Source organism: Coturnix japonica, chromosome Z (assembly GCF_001577835.2).
Source record: "Coturnix japonica isolate 7356 chromosome Z, Coturnix japonica 2.1, whole genome shotgun sequence".
NCBI classification, from domain to species: Eukaryota; Metazoa; Chordata; class Aves; order Galliformes; family Phasianidae; genus Coturnix; species Coturnix japonica.
The window spans coordinates 29,608,590-29,628,491 of record NC_029547.1 but is presented as its reverse complement, the minus strand read 5'-3'; the positions used below and the strand labels follow the sequence as shown (position 1 = coordinate 29,628,491).

Sequence of the window (19,902 nt, the reverse complement as noted above, 5' to 3'; positions counted from 1 at the left end):
AGCAAAACACAGTGAAAAGCTATACTTTAATCAATAGATTCAATTGAAAGGAGTTAGTAAAAATTGAAAATATCTTAATTGAGATAAAAGATGTTGTTTAACAGACACTTTCTGAAAGATCGTTTCCTTTTAAAATAATGATTTAAATCTTTAGAAATACACTCCTGCAAATTTAAACAAGTAAATCCTGCTGATAAACTCAGCTTCAGTAACATAGTGGAAGAAATTTCAAAAAACATGGCAGGAATCTTTGTCAAGATTATTTATGAACTTCCCAAAAATATACAATATTCCTACCTTTCCTTACAAATGATGGATAAGCTGTTATGACACACTGGATCTTCCTCTTCTTGGCCCGTAACTTTTCTAGGTCTTTTTCCTGTGAATGGCTCTGAATAAAAAACAGAAGCATTGATCTTAACACTACAAACAACACTTATGACTTACAAACAACACAACTCCAAAGTTTTCTGGTTTGAATTAAAACAGCAAAAAATTATTATCGAAAACACAAAAAAATCCCAAATTACAATTACAGTTAGTATCAGCCTTCCAACACCAGTCAACAAAGAGTACAGATTTCTTTCTGTTTATCAGATGTAGAAAAAATAATCAGTTGCTACAGGTAGATCATAATTCTTCCCCAAGAATCCCGATGGAGAAAAACTGAGTGTTAATGTCTAGAAGTACTTTTTTTTTAGACAACTGATGAATTTATTCATATGGAAAAAGATAGCATGTGTTATCTGAAAGCCTACAGTATCCTTTTCTTTCAATACATTGAAATGCATCCAAAGAAAGGATTAGTGCTGTTATTATTTCTAGAAGAAGAAGATCAGAGTCTTCACTGGAAGGGACATGAATTTATACAAACTTACAAATCCAATCCTATGTTTATACAGTTCCAAAAAAATTAGTTGCATGCATTTTGAATATTCTCCATTATAAAAATCAGCTATTTCCAGAACGTCTAAGCTTGACGGTGACAAAAAATGATGGTTTACTCTAAACTCAGTGTGCAAGTTCCATAGCTCTTAAATGCTCAGTATATTTTTAAATAAATTTGTTCTTGAATTCTGCAAAGTTTATCCAATTTTTTAATTAATCCACTTAATTTCTGTGTGATATTATACAATATATTTCTGGAAACATTCATAACTACAACACACATTCCTTAAATTCAATCTCAAAGAGGGCAGATTTAGGTTAGATAAAAACAATAAAATACAGTGAGGGTGCTGACGCACTGAAATAAGAGTGCAGAAAGATGTGGTTGATGCCCCGTCTCTGAAAATTTTCAAGGCAAGGCAGGATAAGACCCTGGGCAACCTGATTTAGCTGTGCTGTCCCTCCTTACTGCAGGGGAGTTGGACTAGATGACTGTAAAGGCCCCTTCTAACTCTAAGGATTCTATGATTCCAAGATTCCTTAAATTTCTTCAGTGGTAAACAAGAATGGATAACCTATTAATTCCTCTGAACAACAACAAAAAAATGACTTTCCAGGTTATCTTGGTCATGAATTCTAGGCTTGTACAATCACGACACAATTTGATGAACATCAAAATAGAATGTGCAAAAAAAAAGAAAAAAAGACACACATCGCCAATTTTTCAGGTGTGAAATAAAACACAAATTAAAGGAGGCTAAGCTCTTAATGGTCTGTCTCTCTGGGGAATGCTCTTAATCAAATATATTTCTTTCTCATGTTTAAGAAACAACTACAGAAACTGGTACTAACTCCCCATCAGTATGGCCAGAGGACCCCTGATGACATAAATGAGATGACCAGTGCTGGTTTGAGACAGTGATCATATATCACACAGAACTGAGTTCTCAGCCGACGATGGGCAAACCATTAATGGTGGCGGGAAAAAGACAGATATCTCCACACTATGCCATATAGACCTGCTAAATATGAGAGTAGAGAGTCTTGATTCCACAGAGGGTGTTTTGCATTTACAATAAATGGGGCAAAACCGAGAAAGTCTTTGTGTCATAAATGATCTCATCTCCAACAACAGACGTAGCTCAGGAGCTATATGCACCAGTACAGGCTATGGGATAATCTCTCCACTCAGCTCTTGTAAGGCTCCATCCGGGTTACCATGTCCAGGCTGGGGACCACCAGCACAAGAAAGATAGGTCCAGAGAAGGGCCACTAAGATGATCGGAGGGCTGGAGTACCTTTCCTATGAAGAAAGGTTGAGGGAACTGGGTTTGTCTAGTTTGGAGAAGAGAAGGCTTTGGAGAGACCTCGTTGTAGCCTTCCAGTACTTGAAGGGAGCACAAATACAGGAGGGGCAACAGCTGTTTACAAGGGTGGATAGTGACAGGACAAGGGGAATGGTCTTAAACTGAATCAGGGGACATTCAGGTTAGATATTAGAAGAAAGTTTTTCACGTAGAGAGTGCTGACACACTAGAACAGGTTGCCCAAGGAGGTTGTGGATGCCTCTTCCCTAGAGGCCAGGCTGGATGTAGCTCTGGGCAGCTTGGTCTGCTGGTTGGTGACTCTGCACATAGCAGGGGGTTGAAACGAAACAGTCTTTGAGGTCCTTTTCAACCAAGGCCATTATATGATTCTATGACTTACTGGAAATAATCTGTGGAAGATTTTGGGGTCCTGAGAGATAGAGGCTGGTCTTGAGACAGCACTGTACCGTAAGTCAAGAAAGCAAGAGGTATCCTGGGGTGCTTTGCAAAGAGGAGTCACAGCTAGTCAAGAGAGGTGATTCTGCCCCTCTCCTTTGTCCTGCTGAGGTCACACGTGTAATACCATGTCCAGCCTCAGTTAAAGAAAGACAGCGAACTTCTAGAGAGACACCACTAAAAGGCCATAAAGATGATAAGAATCCTAGAGCAATCCCTATATGAGGAAAGGCTTAGAGACTTGGGACTGTTAAATCCGGAGAAAGGAACACTGAGAGGAGACCTCATCACTGGTTATAACTAATTCAGTGTAGGAGAGAAGTTGAAGAGGCTAGATACTTTTCAGTGTCACACAGTGAAAAAACTAGAGACTGGGGGCAGTATTCCTTACAAGCATGGGGAAGATCTCCTTTACTGTGAGGGTGATAGAGCACTGAAACAGGTGAGGGTGATAGAGCACTGAAACAGGCTGCCCAGAGAGACTGTGGAGATATTTAAGACCTGTCTAGACACTACCCTGTATGACCTACTGTAGGGAACCTACATTAGCAGGGGAGTTGGACTTGATAATCTCCAGAGGTACCTTCCAACCTGTACAATTCTCTGATTCCAAGATTTACCAGATTTTGCATCTGATGCTTTTCTGGCCTCTCTTTGTGTGAGAACACCACTATGCCACTGGAGTGTCCCCCTCAAGACTTTCTTAAGATTTTTGTTATTTTTGCTGTTTGCAATACCGGTAAAGCCTGCTATACTGCAAAGAACACGAAAACTGCTGAACCGTTTTGCAATGCCATCATGTATACTTTCACAATAAGACATGTTTTCAGGTGAACTTCCAGTGAAGCATGTACACCTACTTAGCATTCCTACTTCCTATGAATGATCAAAATTCCCTAGCCTGCTAAGTAAATGTATCAGAGTATTTCTGTTTATTGTTTCCAGTTGAAACAGAACAAGTGCAATGCAGGCAAAAAGGAAAGACAGTCAGTCTAGGAAGTCCAGAGTCAGCTGTATACCTAGTCTTATATATCCTCAGTAAGGAATGGCAGGAGATAATGGGAACAGCACACACTGTCAAGAGTTCCACAAATATTATGTGCATCTGCTCACACTGAGTATTCCATACCAAAACACTTACAGAGAAATTTTCCTTCTTCCAGATTGTATGTGACAACAATGGATCTCCCAGTAGAAACACAAAATCAAAACATAAAAAAACCAGAAAATTTGTACTTATTTTAAAATTTTAGAGAGGAAGAAAAGGAAATTTATTTTCAAACTCTTTATTAATTCACTGTACATAACAGAATTTCAAGGCAGTTTTCAAGCAGCAGCAAGTTACTTAGTGCTTTAGTGCTGTTTTTTAACCAAAGAACTATCAGTGTCTGCTTGTGTTTTAAACCCCACGATGTAAGTTGATTTATCTGGGCAAACACAGGAGGGGAAAAGTAGTGTAGACATCGCTCAAAAGTCCAAAAATGAGTCATCTACTATGGGTAGTATGGAATATCCAAAGACCTGAGAAACAATCAGCTATTCCCATTCTGGGAAAAACAGTACTTGGATGTTAGGAATAAGACAAGTGGTTCAAATCTCCATAATGAATGTAAATGCGCTAAGTAAAAGCTAAAAGCATACTATTCTCTTGACAGAATCATCTGGACAGAGCTAGAGCCAAAACAAGACAAGATGGACATATCACTTTCTGCACACAACAAGTGAACTGAAAAGCAGTAATGCTTGACAAGCCAACACAACATTTTACTAGAGGGCAAACGAGGATTCTCTTTGTTACGGACAGTGTCACTCAGATAAATTCTATGGTTTATTTGAATGAGAAATAGTTAAATGGAAAGTCTGTGTCATTCATTGTCAGGACTGTGAGACAGTAGGACTAGTCTACAGTAGGTTTAAATTTTTCAAACAGCTTTTGCATTCCAATGTATCCTTGAAATGCCTTGCACACTGATTGTTCAGATAATATTCTAAATAATAGCAAAGCTATACCCACTGAATACCTAAAAAAATAGTTTCTTCCCAGCTAATAACAAAAGTCAAATTAACTAAAAGGAGAACAGCAGTTGTAATTCTAACTATTAAATTTCAAGACACTGCACTAGAGAACAAAACACATATACCACTTTCTTGAAGTGCTGGCTTTTGCCTTCCAAATGTGAAGTGTTGCAGGGCTTTTTACCATCTTGTATTTGCTTTTTTCCCTGTTGTTTATTTTTGTCTGGTAACAGATCAATATCTTGCACTATCTTCATAGTCACTGCTTCCAGACTCTCAGAAGCTGGTATTTCAGAGTCACTAAAACAGCACATGAGGGAAAACAAAAGAAAACAAAGTTAAACATTAGCAATTCCTTTTAAAAGTTCCAAACAGCCAATAAGCAAACACACAGAAAATACTACATGCAAGAAAGAAGTACTATAAAACCCAAACAATTTTGACTTATTCAACAGACATTTACAAGTATAGTAAATAAGAAATTTCTGAAATTGTCTTCTGTCAGCTCTCAAAGTCCTTTCTGTCAAATGGAATTTTAGTATATGAGTGGAGTTCTCAGACTTCATCCACAAAAGTGACACACTTGAAAAACTGCTTAATAGTGCTTCTTGTCTGTAAAAGGCTCATACATACAGTTTCCTCAGCATTTCCAACCTTGACAAGAAGTCAAACAAATGCACTATACGTAGTAACAATTTGTTTCAATTTATGTTGATGGGGATGAGCTCAAACACTTCTGTGAAATTTCTGATCTCCATTTTGTAGCGCTTTTAAATTCTACAGAATTTAGTATTCACGACACACAAATTGCATGCCACAGAGAGGAACTAAATGTAAAACCTTCAAATTTTTCTTTTTTTTTTTTCTTTGAATTTATGATTTGATGTTTAAATATCAATGCCAGTTTTTTACAGCCTTGCCCCAGATAGTAATTTATTTTCTAAGTCAGTTAAGTCTACTATGAAACGTAAATCTTGAAATATTACCATCTGTATCATCAGTGGTTCTTTATCACCATTTGTGCAAAACATTTGTGAGGGAAACTCTCGACTACAGCAATTTTGTTACTTTTTAAACCAAGACATTTAAAGAGGTACAACTGAGTTCAAATAAAACTTCATCATCAAAAAATCAATGACTTAGAGATGGATGGTACTTAACTAGAAAGAGGGCCTGAAATTCAGAAGAGTTTATACCAACGTAATCTATGAAGTAGCAGAGATATGTTTGTAAATGTGTGCATGACTTTCTCATTGGAATTCTTTGAATAACAGTTAACTCAGAAAACAAAATTTAGAAATTCAGTTACCGTTGAGCATGACACCTTGAAATAGCTCCTTCAGAAATGCTCACTTTTTTATGTCACAAATTTCCTAACCTAATATTCGTATATCAAAAGGAATTTATGGGTACAATTAATTGCAAATAAACAGAAAAACAAAAAAGCCCGGTATTAATGTTAGCAAGAGAAAAATTACATGGCACTTAACTTTTCTTCTCTTTTGAGATACTTTATTTGGGAGCACCTATTCTGCACAGGAAAAGGCAGCAAAAGGGCTTCATTTGCCATTGCTGACCTGCTCCATAGGCCATATAAATGTTATCATGAAAGCTACGAAGAAGATCCAATACTCTTTACAGCTTCTCTATATTTTGGGGTTAAGTACAGGCTTGAGCAATTTCCTTATGTGTCTCTTAGTATTAAGTACTGAAAGGTGTGACAGCTGCTCACACAGGAGCTTACTGCGGTCTCATTTGTGTAGACACACAGAAGCAGAAGTAAAAATCATGAACATTTACAAATCTTGCTTGTGCAATTTTCAGAGGGCCTTGTGACTCATGACTGAGACTCTAAGCAGTAACAATTACTTTTAAAGAACCAATTTTTAACCATGATTCAATTAAAGTTAGTACAATGACTGTGGATAAAACATACATGAAATAATTAGTGTGGATGGTTCTTAATTTAAAGGATGTTAAACAGCTTGTAGACATCTGCTAGCAAGCTGAAATGGGTCATTCAAAATTTATCTAACTAAATTAAGGGGAAAAAATGTTTCTCCTCCCGGGTCGGCATGTCACAAGATAACTAAACCGACTTAGTAGGCTTGCCTGGGAATCCTTAGCTGTCAGTGGTGAATATGCAAAGGGCCAGCAAATTAAATCAACCTGCCAAACTGTCAATTTCAAGCCTCATGACTGCATGAAAATAGCATCACTGGAAGAAATCAAGCATTGCCTTCTTTTGGGTTTCCTGGCACCTATTCAAATACTCATGCAGTTGTGGCTAATTTTGCATGCAAATTTCAGTCAATAAACTCAGAACAAGACCTCCCAAGATATTTCAAAGGATCTGACAGTATTTTTTTTGAATACCAAATCAACAGTAGTTGAAATTCAATCTCCATTTGCTAGTGCTTTACATATGCACAGTGTCCCCTCTACAGGGCTAAGTTAATGAGAGCCGTACCTGCTTTCACTCACATCCTCCCAGCCGTCCTTACGGAAGTTCTCAAATACATTACTCATAACCTTGATGGACTGTTTGAGAAAAGCTCCATGATGTCCCAAAGAGCTCTTTTTCTTGGATGCTTTTAATTTAACCTTGGTGCCTGTTATCTTGCAATTACATTGCCCAGAGGTTGCTGCTGCTTTGGCTTCACCCAGCAAACACGTCAGCTCCTCCACTTGACTCAGCAAATCTTCATTTTCATTTCTCAACATGTTAGCTTCTGCCACTTGCCTCTTCAAAGAAGCAGCTTCTTTTTCCCGAGCATCAATCACTAGCTGAAGTTCTGCATTGTCTTTTTTTATTTCACAAATCCTCTTAAGTAGTTTTTCCAGCTCTCTTTCTCTTGTGTCTGCATCTTCCTTTTCCAGTTTTAAAGATGCTTTCAAATCATTTTTCTCCTTCAGCAAGTCCTTATTTATTTCTTTCTGTTTCTTTATTACCCTTTCAATAGTTCTACATCTTCTTTCTAGTTGTTCTACCTAGCAAAAACAATTTATGCATTCAAAATACGTGAACCTATCCAGTAGAGAAAAACCTGTTCTAAAACATATTTATTATATGACAATAATATTATACTAAGCACAAGGACAAGAGCAATCCAAAGTACTTAATTTAAAAATGATTCTAACATAGTGCAGATGAATACATTTTAGCTGCAATAATACAGCTGTTGAACAGAGTGCAGATGGTAAAAGAAGTTAAAATTCCAGGCAAAGTGACACAGAAGTTTAAATATGCTAATGAACTTTCCAGATGCATCTTAAGCTTGTTGCTGATTCGCTTATACATACTAATTGAATTTAAATAAACATTTTAAGAAGAGAAACTATCTTGAAATACGGACACCTTTGCACAAGCTTTCCTAATCAACACATTCTTTCCTGTGATATAAATATACAAAATAAGTTTGATCTTTAAAAAAAAAAAAAAAAAAAAAAAGTATCCTAGCAATATGCAATAGCTCCTCTCCTGTGAGGAAAGGCAGAGGGAACTGCGCTTGTTTACTGTGGTAAGAGAAGGCTTTGGAGAGACCTCATTGTAGCCTTCCAGTACTTGAAGGGAGCAAGTATACAGGAGGGGGAACGGCTGCTTACGAAGACAGATAGTGATAGGACAAGGGGGAATGGTCTTAAATTGAGTGAGGGGACGTTTAGGTTAGATATCAGAAGGAAGCTTTTCACTGGAACAAGGAGGTTGTGGATGCCCCATCCCTGGAGACATTCAAGGCCAGGCTGAATGCAGCTCTGAGCAGCCTGGTCTGGTGGTTTGTGACCCTGCACATAACAGGGGGGTTGAAACTACATGATGACCATGGTCCTTTTCAACTCAGGACATTCTATGATTCTATTAATAGATGCCAGAATCGCATCACTTAAAGAATACAAAGGCTGAAATGTATGTTCTATTACAGGAAGGAAAAAGCAACCCCATTCTAAAGCAGCAGCATGTTTACAATCGTCTCAAATACAGTTTGCAGAAGTATGCTCTACCTAAAAGGATGCAAATGTTTTGTTTCTGAAGCTCTTTGAATATCTCACAAATTCAAACCCACGAACAACAAGACGATTCTCAAAGTTCTTCAGGACAATTTATCACTCACAATAAGTTTCACAATTTCTAGAAATAAGAAGAGACTTTAATCTTAGCAGATCCTAAAACAAACACTTACTCAAAAGATTTTCATTTCATACTTAGATGGCTTTTTGCACAAGCTCCATCCCCATCTTCCACTGGCGGAAATATCAGGTGCAGTACATTTTTAAGGAATTGAGAGAAAAAGGCTATTTTTCAAGTAGCACATGGCTAGTTCAGTTACTCATCTTCTAAATTACTGGCCAATCCTATCACCTCATTGCACTATGAAATTTCAAAGCACATTCTAACATCTCATAGTGTAATGAAGTGATAGGATTGGCCAGTGGTTTGGAAGTATCGAAAATATATTATTTCTCAAGAAATGCTGTGCGTATTTCAAATTTTTTTTTTTGCCAATGCACTTAATTGAAACATAGGAAATTTTTCATAAGGTGGATATGCATGGATACTTACTGTGGGTATAGATATGGTTTAGATAAGTGAGAAGTATCAATGAAGAGATGGAAAAATCCGCTACCTAAACTATGTATGTATCTATGAATTTAGTTATTTATTAGCTATTATAAATTTATTAGATAAATTTAGTACTGAATTTATTACTTCGATAGCAGACATCCCAATATGCATGCATGTACTATGCAGTGTTCAACAGAAACTTGTAGCATTCCCACAATACAATGCATCATGGTTACATAATCTTGCTAAGTGAAATGAGGATTTTTTATTTTTTTCCCCAAATATTTCAACAGAATCAAGATTTATGACAAATTTCATAGATTTGCTTTTGCTCTCCAATGGTTCGTAATACCAGTTCCTTTCTTCAATCGTATTCCTAAACTGACATCCTTTTATTATTATTCTTAGTTCTTTAAAGCAACCTTTTGCACTTACTAGCAGTTAAAGTTATGTATGACAGGCACAAGGAAACAAACAATGAATAGATTCTATACTTATCCCTAAGGTACCACTGTAATTCTGTATATCCATAGAGATAAAAATTATGTAGTACCTGGCAAATAAAATTATAGTTCTGAGATATAGATGATAACCAAGCATAAACTGTGTGACATTTCAGATGGTAGCATTCAAATTATTTCAATTACTCACTCTACCTTAAGATAAATGAATGTGAGCACTTCCTATTCTGTGTGTTATTATTTTAACATGATGTTTGTCATTCAGTAATAACGAGATGACAGCCTTCATTGCCTGACCATATGGCAAGTGTTACAAGTATATGCAATCACATCATCTGCTGTAAATTACCATACTTCCTACAAGTTAATTCACAAATAAAAAATAAATAGACATACCCAAACTGACATTCGAAATTATAGATTTGTGCTTATTCAATTCAAGCCTGCTTTTAAAGATTTATAAGTAATAAAACAAATAGTGTTTTGTAAACTGACAAACTAAAGGTATAATACTGTTTGAAGGATGTCTTTTCTTCGCAGCAAACAAGACATATGGTAAAATACAAGTGAGCCCTCTTAAGTGAACACCTGTTAACATACTAAACTACTTGTGTATATTATAAATGTCAATACAAACAGAAACTAGTTAAGAACATCTTGTTAGTGTAACAAGTGGAACATGTAGAATGTTGAGCAGTTTAAATACTCATGTTTGCTAAGCCAAACATTATATTTGTTTTTGTGAAGAGAGATAACCCACGTACATAAACATATTTGCAGATGCAATGTTGTCCTAAATTCTATATAAAACAAGAATTTATCACTATTATTCACCAGTTTTATTCTGTAGCAAGAGATTTGTGGAGATTAACATCCGATATCATATAAAGTTGAATAATTAGCAAAAGAACTCAGGACTTCTGAATTTAGAAGGGGTAAATGCTAAACACAAGCAACATTTAGATCATTTACCAGTTTTTAACATTTTAGCTCTAACAATTCTTTTAATTTGCTATGATATACCCACAGTTAATTCAGTAGAGCTCATTTTTGACACAGAAATCCATATTTTTCAATTATGAAATGAAAAGTGTGGCCTGAATGCATGGATATTAGCTTATCTATATGACTCATGTTAAAAATCTAGATCTGTTTGGTGAGGTTGCTGTCTTACCTTCTGTAACCTCTGATCTGAACTGGCTTCCACATTCTTCTTTGGAGTACTGTTCTTGACCCCATCATCTTCACTAAGCTTAAAAAGTAGCTCTAGCAGAAAATAAATTATACATCTCTATCAGAGAATAAGTAATACACTGTGACACCTAGCATAACACTAAAACAATACCTAGACATTTTAAGGAAATCTGTTCTGCAATTATTTATAACGTGGTCTATTTTCTTGACAAGCCTTTTGGTCAGTTTCTAAAGAGTGACCTCTTTTCAAATGCTCTGTCACACAATTATGAATCTTTGCAGCATCACAGTATGTTTTCTTTTTTAGAGTACAATCTTTTCAAAGGTACAATAGATCTGCAGGTTAAAGATGCTGTACTTTCATTCCCATTTTTATTCTTTTATAGACTATTCCCTCTATGCCTTAAAAGCAGAATTCATTGCCTTTTTATCTACACAGTCACTACCAGTTTTGTTCTCTAGGTCTTGTCCCCTGCTAGGAGGATCAGAGTGATTGGTGAACAAAGCAAACAGTAACAGAATTAGGATGGATGAAAACTTTAAACTCCTTTTTTTGATAAGTGAAAGATCATGTACTTCACCAGATAAATCACACAAATCACTGGACCATAATGCTGTGAATTCATAACAATTAGAAACTGATACAAGTGACAAGAATGAACATTACTCCATGCATTGATCTCAGATAAAGCTACGAACTTCAGGTACTAAAAATCCCGTAGAAAGAATAATTTAAGAATTAATTATTCAACAGTATGCTAAGAAAAGGTTTCCTAGTACTAATATACGTGGTAATTCAGAAGTAAAATATGTTGTATATAGATTTTGCTTAAAAGGTTACCGTTCACAAATTTCTCACTAGTTACAGAAAAAAAGCAATTATACACCTCAGAAAGAGTTTCTTCTTAGAATATTAAAGATGCTCAAGAACAACAACAACAAAAAAATCAACACTATAAAAAGAACACAATATTCACATTTCTTTTCTTTCCCCAAATTATCTTTAAGAATTAATCTTGAGGGATAAATATCTGTGTCATATGGTGATGGTCTGCTTTAGAAGTATCATTTCAAACTACAAGCAGACACTGCAGGTCACTTAAAAACTTCTGATTTATAAACAAAGCAAGCGTAGAAGAAAACAGTGTTACTCTCTGTAGATTCACAATCCTCTTGATATAAACAGTGACTAACAAGTTTGTTAGAGTGAATTAGACCTTTCTTTTGTCTTTGGAACATGTCATGGCCAATTAATACTTCTGTATTCATGAAATAAATGGAGCACTATTCTAAAGATAATAAAAGCTGAAAAAGGTAAAACTGTGCATCTGGGGAATATGTACCTTTACCTTGATATTAATATGTTAGTTCCCATGTTATTTCAGACTACAGTCCCCCAGCACAGTGGTACTGCATACATTTACAACATTCTTTAAGTAACACACAAAGATAATATGAACATGCTTTTCATCTTTTTCTAAATATTCACTCATTTGAATGTCTGCTGCAGCTTTTATATCATCATTTACTGTAATTCACAGAAAAGAAAAATGATTTCCCATAGTCAAAGAAACTGATCAAAGCACACAAGGTGTTATGTTTATTATGTGGTTATATTAAAATACAATTTACAATACTATCTATAAATAAACTTATGATATGCATGAGAATAAAGATGACTACTGCAGAACAGACAAAAAAAATCTGCACATGTTCAGTATTACCATGGAAGTCAAAAGCAAAATACATTAAAGAAAAGGCAAAGGTCACTGTAGCATAACCCTTTCTATCAAGGAGAAAATAAATGGCCTACTCAACCGCCTTCTCTTCTTCCTCCCATTCTAATTGATACATATTTGTTCACAGGAATTGGTTAGGGAGGCAATGAAACAGTACTACCTATAACTGAGTGTCTGTCTAAGATAGCAGACAAATTCATCACATCAATCTATTCAGCAAGACAGGAGACCTACCCATCATACTCCTACATAAAAGTCCAAGTTATTCCTCAAGGAAGACCCATAAGTCATAAAACCCACAGTCTTCAGACAGTAAATTACGATGGCCTTATGTAAGTAAACATATCCCACTGAGACAACATAGCTAACTGCCAGCTTTGGAACATAATACTTAGTTTGTAATTAATAGCCACAAAATCTGATTATCAGGTAGTTTGACACCACTGACAAACGCTATTTGAACCGTGATAGTACTGTTCCCTACCAATATTTGTGTAAATCCTTTTTACAGAGAAAAGAGCTATCCATTTTTAAAATAATAACAATAAATAGTGGTAAGTTGTTTTAGAAGTAATGCCTCCTACTTGTTTCCATGGAAATTACAACAGCATAATAACATTATTTGGTAGAGCAAATTCACAGCTACAGAGCACCACTAATAGCTATGTATTTTCAGCAGCGATGAACAAGAGCCTGCTCATAAAAATCTACACCAGTGGAGGTGATGTATTCGTTCACAGCTGCTATGAAGGCGCTGTACCTAGCAAAACCTGCTCTGCAGTCTTCAAATTGATATGAGGCTTGGCATTATCATGCTCCAAGAAGAAAACCTCCTTTGGCCTGGCTCCATAAATTTAAGTTGGAGAACTTAGTCAACTGTCAGGATGTCGGGTCAGAGATAATGTTTTGTCTGGGTTCCAGGAAATCCAGAAGGATCATCCCTTTCCTATCCCAAAAGACAGAGCACATCACTTTACGTGCTAAAGGCTGTGTCTCAAACTTTTTCTTCCATGAAGAATTCACATGTCAACACTCCACAGACGGCCATTTTGACTCCAGCTTGTACTGGTGACATCATGTCTTGTTGCTGATGATGTCATCCAGGCAACAGATACCTTCTGACTCTTACTGTTTCAATAGCTTCTGCAAACTTGCATATAGTGTACTTTCCCTTCCCATGTGAGCTTCCTGGGATCCACCTGGCACAAACTTTGTGATATTCCAACATTGCCACCACTGTTTCCAACACTGTGAATCCAATTTTCAGCTCTAGACAGTTTGCTGGTTGTAATGTACCTACTCACATCAGTGAGCTGATTGAGATGCTCTTCACTTTTTGGTGTGACTGTCTGCATGGCTGCCACTTCTGCTGAAAAACAACACCCACCACTTCACTGTGCTCACATCCACTATTTGGTCTCTGTAAACCTTCAGGAAGCATTGATGAATGTCATGGGTCATGATGTTTTCTTCGTGGAGAAATATAATAACATGCTATTGCTTCACATGCACTTCCACGTCAGATGCCATTCTGTCAGACTGTCCTTCTGCTATATCTCTCATGTGACAACAACATAACAGAATACTGGTAAGAAAGTTTAACCACCACTGCGATATCCGTAGCATCCACCTCTGATGTTGTGCACCAACATAATAAAATAGGAGGCTTTACTTTTGGAGCAGACCTAATATATCAGTCAGTCATAGAATATCTATCCAAAAATCCATAAAATATCTATCAAGCAAACAAACTATAAACAGAACAAGATTTTAGTCTTCATAATGCATCAGGTGGAAGATTCCCCTTAGAGATAAAAGGTGCCATGGTGCAGAAAGTCATTGTTTTACTGATGGCAGTACTAATCTCCCATGTTCCCAGCAACGTTTAAGTAGAAAAAGCAGGTGGAAAGGACCACTGTGAACACCAGAAGAGAAGGCCATTCACACAAATGAACTAGTGACATGACATATTCAGAGAGACTCTGAAATGCAAAAAGCCTTCAACCTGCCTCTTTGAAGAAACAGAGCGACTACCACTTACTTGCTTTTAATAAAGTGCTTGGAATTTTTATGAATAGGATTAGATGGAGTCTTTTTCCGGCTTTTGGAGAAAGAGACATAAGTCCCTGCCAACACATTCTTTACATTCAGGCAAGTGTAATTACATGAAGAGTGAGGCAAAGGAGGATTTTTTGGGATACCTAACTATAATTCATGCTAGCAAAATACCTCAGACAGCTGAGTTAGGACAGAAATTAAGAACGACAAGAACAGTTTCCTTTTTTCCTCACCTTCTTTACCTTCATTACCTAGTTATAGAAAAATAGGGAACAGTTTTAAACTAAAAGACGGCAGATTTTGATTAAATATTAGGAGGAAAATATTTATTATTATGAGGGTAGAAAGGCACTGGAACAGACTGACAAGAGAAACTGGACTCCTGATCCCTTGGAGGTGTTCAAGGCCATTGCAACCTGACCGACTACTTGGCAAGCCAGCCCATTCTACGGAGCTGGAACTACAAGTGTCTTTATAACCTTCCTGTGAATCTATTCTGTGATGAATCTATCCCATGAAAAATGGTACAGAATAGGAATAGATACCTAACACTTCTTTCTGACAAACACAACCAGTATCTATTTAGGTAAGACATTCGAGCCTAATTTTTTAACCTGGAGAAACTCTGTTGTTTTTCCAAAATCTCTCTTTGGATGTTAAAACGCCTGAGGGACATAGGTACCCATTACTGAGAAAATGAATTCCAACTTATTTCATAAGCTGAGTAATTTATTGCCAGGTTTCATTTTATAAATGAAAATGTACTTGCCCAGGAAGTTAAAAAACTGTATACAGAACATATCAAGTTTTGTCTCTCAGTAAATGCCGGATCAAATATTTTACTTTTTGGGAAGTAATGTGGGAAAGGACTTGAATGCTATTTTAGGGCAAAGAGCGCATATACCTTTGTAGATCATGAACAGGAAATGCTCAAAAGCTGTCAATTAAGTGTCAAAAAGCACTGAAACATCCTAGCATTAGCAAGAGGACAAATAAGAAAACTACTTTTTGCAGACTGAGTAGTACTTTTTTATACCTCAACTGTTAAAAACTTGGAAATGGCTGGAATCAATTCAGCTTGACATGCAAAAAAAAGTATTGCTTAATGCATATTGTCAGACTTGGTTATTTAGCTGAACACTTCTCCAAGTCTTCTACTGCTTTTGCAAAATATTGCACACAATGAATTCCGCACATTTTCGATAACCAGAGGGACTGTAACTGTGCACTGTAGATCACTTCTCCCAGACTGCTGAAGAACAGCAAACAACTTACAGAATCAGAATGGCAGAGGAAATGATAACATATTACCTATTTTCACAGAACCATCAACTATTGTACAGACCGTGAAGATATAAAAGAAGGTATCCATGATGAACTCTTACAAGAGATCCAACATTCTCACTTTCTTTTGAATCCACATACTTTGAGAGATAGCTATTATAAAAAGAAGTCTGAATGAGCATGAAACTTCTGTATCACTGTATTTCAGAACTTCAAAAGCATTTCAGATTCTGGAGAAAGCTTCACAAACACATAAACATGTTTTAGATATTATACACACACAAATATAAAAATATTTTAAATAGAAAATATAAATTTCTTATGTAGATTTTACACATAAACATTGTGATTTTTGAGCAATTTTTGGCTCTATAAAAATTATAATTGATTTCACAGACATGCAGAGAACTTGAGAAACATGCTTTGAAACAAAACCATGTGTGGCCTTATGCTTATAGAATACATATTGAAGAAGAAATCACCAATTGGAGAGAAAATAACTTTAGAACTACTATTTTTCTTAGCCTGTGTACACACTTGAAACACAAAACCTTCTTTCTTGTTTTAAACATAGTTGAACTGCTGTACCATAAACTTACCCTCAGACTGGTGTACTTTCATCTTATCCAATTCCTCTTCAAGATTCAGTCTTCAAAAGAATTTAAAAAAAAAAAAAAAAAGAAGAACCATAAATCAACCATAAATGTTTGCTATTAATCACAGTCAACTATATCAATATATTGAATATTGATATTCAAAATAAGTTGACAGCATTCAGAAATTCTTTTAATAATTTGTTAACAGCAGATTCCTAACATAAAGAGTTGCTGGTACAAGAGCCAATTAAAATTTTTAGACATCAATTTATAAAGTTCAGATAAAACTTTGGTGATAACATACATCAAGTTTCAGCTAGTCCTTTTTAGGTAATGAAAAGATAACAATGCTAAAAGTTTCAAAGTAAATTTGAGAAATGCTAAATTAATGATATTGCTTCCATTGGCTCATTTATACATCTGTTTTCTGATACAATCTCTAATTTTACAGTTACAGGCTACTTCAACAATAAGATTCCATCTATTTTAGGTTAGGATACAACAACACATACAACAGAGACCAGTCATTTAATATGCAGATTTAAAATATAACCTCATTCACTACATACAACATTATTCCAGTTTTGCTCTGAAGGCTGGACTGTCAATCCCCTAGCAGCCCATTCTATAGTACTAACAATAGCAGCACCTTAATGCTTCACAAGAGATTTATTTTCTTTACAAAATCCTCTGAGATGAGACAACAGAAAATCAGGACAAAATATCTGCTAAATTAAGGAAAGGGTTATGCAGTTTTTTGAAGCACTCTGAATATTTAGCACTTCTCTCAGCTGTAGATCTGAATATTGCAACTCATATCTCGTAGTCTCACATGGAGTACAAAGAAAATAAGAAACTTATGAAAAGCTAAAGTAACTTCTTTTGCACACAACTCCAGCTATTTTCAGGACCACCCGGCTTCACAGGTTGACTTTCCTTGCTCTTCTTTCATTCTCCAAGCCTCAGTCATCATTAATTTCTACTACACATACTACAATGGCCTTTACCACTAAACGAGCTGTTCCTCATATCACGTTCGTTTCCTCTACTGAATGGCAAGCTGCTCCCTTTAAAAAATAAAGCATTCACTAATTATGTGCTTAAAGACAATATTCAAAACTGTATGAATGCGAGGGAGTGAATTAAGGTTATCCTAGAATCCCCACTGCCTTCAACTCTACCTTCTGAGCACTTTAGTTTTCATCTTCAAAAACACATTTGAAACAACACATTTACACACACATAAACAGACACATTCATACTGACCTTCTACATGCTAGTCAAGTGGCAAGTACAAGATTTTTATAAAGAATTAATATACACAAAAACTTTCATAGTGATGAAAGACATGGAAGCAAAGAAATAACATGTAATAAGTAAAGGAGTAGGTTTGTTCTGTCACTTGCAAATAAACTCCTTTGTCTGTGAAATATACTTCCACTGAAGTTAGGGTCTATCCAGACTGGAAGTAGTTCAGCTAGTCTAGACAAGAAGTTACAAAGTGTCATACAACATCCAATCTATACAAGTCAGCTGAAGTTCTGAATGAACCTGAGAAATGCCCAAGCAAGTCATACCAGTGCTGCATCCATTCCGTACTAAAGCCTTACCTACAGAGGAGGAAAGAGCAGATGTTACTTCAAGAAAGTGCAGAAGCCTGTTTCTGCAGTCCTATTTTTCCATCCTCTGAGTGGTGTTTAAACACCTCCCTTATTTCCTCTCCTGAAACTGACTCCCTGTTGCTAGAAGGATCTTTACTCCAATCCCACAGAAATGGGATTTATTTATAACCTTTCATGTAGAGCCTTGACAAAGCTTTGTCAAAGCCATTTTGAAAAGAAAACAGTTTAGATTTCATCCACACGGTTACTGGAACTAGTCTGCAATTCCAGCAGGTTAATGAAGCAGAATTTCCCCTTATGGAAGCCACACTGAGTACTTCCAAACAAAACTGAGTTTATCTGTTTCTGTGTTCATTGATCTCTCTCCCTCTCCTTCTTCCTCCCTGTGCCCCCTCTCCTCCCCCCCTTTTTTTTTGGTAAAGACAACACTGCCGTATTCCAATGTATGGAAGCAGCTGAGCTTACTGGTCTGGAGCTCCCTCTGGAGCCCCTTTTGCAGATGGGAGTCAACAGTGGCAACCTGCCAGTCCACTATCACAGTAGCTGTTTACAGCAAGGTTACAGTTCAGTAATTTCATACTTGAGCTCGTGTGTGAAGATATTAACATCAAAATATTAGCAACTGATTTACCTGCTTGGCCTCATTATTGCTGTACAGTTACTAAAAAAATAAAAAATAAAAAATAAAAATCTAACACATCTGATTTATCTGCTGTGAGGAATACAGGAGTGGTTGACATCTTCAGCAGGGAAGGCTGCAAAGATTCACTGAGCTGTTCTTTAATGGCCTTGTAATATCAGTGCATCCTTTTACGGTTATCATTAAGCATATCTACAAGCTTCCTAATTGGCTTATTTTTCACATCATTTAAGGAAAATTATACTAGCACAGCTTAAGCATCCTTTAAAAATTACTCTTCAATACCTTCTCTAGCCTTCTCATCTTCCAAACTGCATGTGAACAGCTACTTGCTGTTTATTGGTCTTCCTGTTCTCATCAAAGTAAGCTTAAGCTTTAAATGCTGGCTTTCTATCTGTAAAGGCAACACACGCCTCTTAAGATTGCTCTGTTTTTTTCTGAATTTTATTTTATGCTTTAAGATGCAGTACATATTCTAGTTGGGCTTCTAATTCAGTATTTTTCTCACTGCCTATGAGAATAAGATGTCAGCAGGTGACATGCATAGTTTCAGATAGGCCAGGCCTTTGAGACAGTCTCCCACCTCCTGAATCCACACCAGAGCTTCTAACTATTTTTATTAACAACCTGAAGTACAGGTAAGGGTGCCACTTGAAAAGTACACAGACAGTATATAACTGTAGGCAGCAACTGATACACTGGAGGACTGGAGTCAGGAAGATGGTAATAGGCATAAAATTAAGCTGATGACACTCATAGGGTTCACGAAAGGCAAAGTCCTCCCAGAATAACATTATGCATCAGGACAGCCCAGAAAACCAACTATAATCCTGCTGTACAGCAGCTCTGCAGAAAAAGTGGGGTCCTCCAGCACAAGCTGAACATAAGTTGAGTAGCCTCTGTGGCACCTTCTTAGTCCACCTTATATATTACTAGACTATAAGACTTCTATCCAAAAACATTACATGGTGCTGCCATTTTCCTGTAATAGTTGTACAGTATTACCTAAAAAGTCCTTTTTATACTGTGCCACTCTCTAGCCGTTTACTCCTACTCTCCCAGTGCTGCAAAGCACCC

At 36.4% G+C, this 19,902-nt stretch overlaps 1 protein-coding gene across 7 annotated transcripts in view; it reads right to left on the bottom strand.

Moving 5' to 3' along the window:
* The window catches only part of CNTLN (centlein), a 174,961-nt gene that overhangs the window by 56,594 nt on the left and 98,465 nt on the right, over positions 1-19,902 (bottom strand). For 6 of the 7 annotated variants that reach the window (XM_015849049.2, XM_015849050.2, XM_015849052.2 and 3 more), the window contains 5 exons: positions 16,567-16,616; positions 10,867-10,958; positions 7,138-7,658; positions 4,793-4,967; positions 298-391 (listed from right to left, as the gene is read on the bottom strand). In XM_015849049.2, coding sequence (XP_015704535.1) covers positions 298-391; positions 4,793-4,967; positions 7,138-7,658; positions 10,867-10,958; positions 16,567-16,616 — 932 coding nt within the window. The remainder of the gene's footprint in view (positions 1-297; positions 392-4,792; positions 4,968-7,137; positions 7,659-10,866; positions 10,959-16,566; positions 16,617-19,902) is intronic. The other variant, XM_015849055.2, reaches the window with a different exon arrangement.